The sequence below is a fragment of the Etheostoma cragini genome, chromosome 19 (genome assembly GCF_013103735.1).
Source record: "Etheostoma cragini isolate CJK2018 chromosome 19, CSU_Ecrag_1.0, whole genome shotgun sequence".
Taxonomy (NCBI): Eukaryota; Metazoa; Chordata; class Actinopteri; order Perciformes; family Percidae; genus Etheostoma; species Etheostoma cragini.
The window spans coordinates 10,816,197-10,819,829 of NC_048425.1; the positions used below are offsets into that span (position 1 = coordinate 10,816,197).

General features: G+C 38.5%; 1 protein-coding gene across 2 annotated transcripts in view; it reads right to left on the bottom strand.

The window, feature by feature from the left end:
* Nucleotides 1-639: 639 nt before the first annotated feature.
* The window catches only part of LOC117934863 (placenta-specific gene 8 protein-like), a 12,407-nt gene continuing 9,413 nt past the window's right edge, over nucleotides 640-3,633 (bottom strand). For both annotated transcript variants that reach the window (XM_034856906.1, XM_034856905.1), the window contains exon 4: nucleotides 640-1,938. In XM_034856906.1, coding sequence (XP_034712797.1) covers nucleotides 1,774-1,938 — 165 coding nt within the window. In that variant the 3' untranslated portion in view covers nucleotides 640-1,773. The remainder of the gene's footprint in view (nucleotides 1,939-3,633) is intronic.

Here is a 3,633-nt window from a genome sequence, read left to right on the forward strand (position 1 = left end):
TTAACTCTACTAAAAAATAACTTTGATACGTATCAAAAGTAGGGGTCTACTCTTTCTGCAGGACTTATGTATTGAAGGTTGTTTATCTATTTCAGACAGTTTGATTTAGTGGTTCTCAACCTAGGGTTGGGCTCCCTGCAAAGGGGTCACGAGATGCTTTTGGGGGGCCGTGAGAGGTGACTGAAGAAGAACATTTGATAAGAAATTCTGCTACACAAATTGTTTCATTCAACTCAACTTTCAGACTACGCTGTATTCTTTGAGAAAATATTAGATTTTACAAACCTTTAAATAGTTATTCAAATAAACCAGCTTAGAGGGGAATCTAGTGAAATCCAACACATGACAAATAGCTCCAACTACACTGCTTTTTTAAGTGATAGATAGATAGATAGATAGATAGATAGATAGATAGATAGATAGATAGATAGATAGATAGATAGATAGACAGATCGATAGATCAATAGATGGATAGATAAATCGACAGAGAGATCGATAGATTGATAGATACTTTTATTCATCCCTAAGGAAATTATAGATTGTATTTTTGATTTTTTTTTTAGTATCATAGGGTAATAAAGTCGAGCATCACTGGGTTAATCTGTAACAATGAACTGTATTTTATAAAGTGTTGTTTTTTGTTTAATATCCTAATCTGAACAGTTACACGGATAAATGAAGTATACAGTATTATCAAAGTAAAAGGCCCAGGTAAAGTAGGATTATTGTACACTCTAAGAAATATCTGTTTGATAACAGTTGTGTGACTGCATGTTTTCTAACAGAAACTTTCCATAGAACGTGATTCACAGTTGTATTGGTGTTTATTCACATTTCAGACTGCATTATGGGACCTTTATCTGTGCTCCGGCAACTTTTGGTGGCCATGATGGCGAAAGCAACACAATTAATCTGTCTGCATTTCAGTAGAAAGTACCTGGCTTAGTGAGCGTCAAAAGCCTCAAAAAAAGGTTTAAAAGTGCAACAAAAAGTATTGAAAATGTTGAAAGTGTAAAAAAAAAAAAGCACAAAAAGAGTAACTAACAACAACAAAACAAGCGTCGAAGTCACTAACGGGGCAACTTTGTCAGAGAGAATTTTAACAGAAAATGTTCTGGGCTTTTACTTCAGCTGCACACACAATAATTATGGCTAATGAGCTGCCAGAACCTTTTTTTCTGTTATTTTACGAATTTATTTCTTATAGTTCACCTCACAAATGCACTTCGAGTAAATGTACTTAGTTTCTTTCTTCCACTGCTACTCAAAATAACAATCCTGATCCAAAGTTCAACTGTTATCGCACTTCTTTCACTTCATCAGGGGACAAACTGAACGTTCCTCTCCGTGGGACAGATTGTGACTTGGCTGAATTCTCCGAGGTAACAGGGAGTGCCCGCAGATCATAGGAAGTGTGATTAAATCAAGTCCTGAACACTGGAGGGCAGGCTGCAGCCGAGGACAGAACACAGGAGGGCTGCGTGTGTATTTAAGACTACTTCATGAAAAACTAACCAAAACGATTCATGCAAATCTTATAATTGTATAACAAATTAGGTGTGTGTTCGTGTTTGTATTCAAATTTGTGTATACTTTATCTTATTACATGGTTTTGTATTAGTGCACATGTCCTGTACTATTCTTTTTTTCTTTGAATACTGTTGCTTCTTTGTATCAACATTTTGACAATTTGAGTTTGTTTCACTAGTGAATCCACATTTTAGAATCCGTTAATAAAACTAAAATTAAAACAAAAAGGAGTGCTGCGTGTGCCTAGACCAGGTGCGCCCCCTGCAGGGTGGTCAGAGCAGTGTATCTGGCTGAGGAGGAAGAGGAGGAGGCGTGGGATGCTGCTCTTCTCTTCAGCTCTCTGGAGATCTGGAGCCAAGATAGAGGATAGCAGCAGCATCCGTACAGGCAGTCGCTCCACACACTTCCCTGTAAGACACACGGAGAGAGGCCTGAACACAGGTGGGAGGCTCGAACAAAAGGTTAACATTTGCATTTAGGTGCAAAAAAAGACATTTTCTATGATATACAACGCAGCATATCTGGGTTTTATATTCAAAAGTCACACTCACATCCTTTGTAATTGCATGTTTTCCTTCATCGATTTGATACATTTGGCGCAGTTACAATTGTCAAAACTCTAAGTGCAATGCTCACACCACGTGGCACACCACTCTACAGTATGTGACCTGCAAAAGGTCATGACTCAATCAGAAGAATGAACTTGTTTCAAAGGTAAATAAATGTATTCAATGTCTGTATTTAGTCATTTGACGATTGTGCCAAAGCGATTGAGAAAAACTTTAACCTCAGAGCTTGAAGTTAGTTCGAAAAGGATCTACTAAACAATTTTGAAATTTGTTGTAGCTTTTCTACAGTTCTTACAACAGTCAAAAATTAGGTAAATACACCAATTATCAAAGAGCAAAAAAAAGAGTAATAGACTTTACAGTGATTCGGCCCCTTGAAGTTAATAGACAATGTATTTGTCAGCCATGGTAATGGTCGGGCTCTTCAGCTTCGGTAACTATCCTCCCTCGGAGGACAGTACGTTTCTTGCAGCCAAGTCTTTGCTCTTAGCAACAGCAACCAGGACAAATGGCTTGTCAGTAATGTTAGTATGGAAATGTTGGTGGGTGAGCTTAAATAAATCAATAAAGTCTGAGAAACAGAAGGCGGCTCCAATCTTTCCATGTGCGTTCGCCTTCATGACACTGAGTCAGCGCTTCAACTCCATGATCATTTTCTGTCACTTTAAAATTCTAGAACGTCTCGTTTCCTCACTTTCAAGTTCAAATTTTATTCTTTCATAATATCAAATCCTCAGAAGAAAATCAGCCATGATCATAATGCATTTGTGAAATTCATTGACAGGCTAGTTATGGAGCATGATGAAATGCATTTAGTTGCATTAACTGTTGTATTACAATTTGTGAGTTTAATATTAAAGGGTTGATGTTACGTTCTCTAATGCTACTTGGGCCTCTTTTTGGAAGAGAGCTGTTTTGTTTTTGTCTTTCAGGTCTGCCACCCCTGAGGGCCTGATCGTCCACAGGTGTTTTCCATCTGTTTATCAGAGAGGCTGCATATAAGCTCCCAGGTCCAAGTCCCCACCCCTTCCTCTTGCCACCAGATTTGCTGTCATGATGGTTGTATTTGGTGACCTACTCTCTGCTGGTGCCTATGATTTGGGAAATGAAATGAAATGAAACGAAACGAAATGAATTGTTATCTGAAGCCGGTAAGGGATCTCTGCCATTTGTGTTGACCCCTTTTTCTCCTGTTTTGTTAACAGCCAGGGAGGTTGGCACTGTGTGTTTTGGTTTGACGCTGTAGCTCGGTTGCCATTTTCTTTCCAGGTAGTATGGGTTTTTGTTTGTTGTTTTGGCCTTGGAGACCCTGACATTTTTCAGCCTCTGCTTTTAGTTGGGTTACTGTTTATTACCCTTTTTGTTTAACATCATCTATAATTGTGTAGTAAAAGATAATTGTTATGTACTGTGACGTGTTAATCTCTTTTGTTAGTTTGCGTTTATAAATTATGCTACTTCCTAGCTTCCCCTAGGTATAAAACATAAGGGTTGTAACAAGTGACATCGCCAACAATCCCCCCCCCCCCCCCCC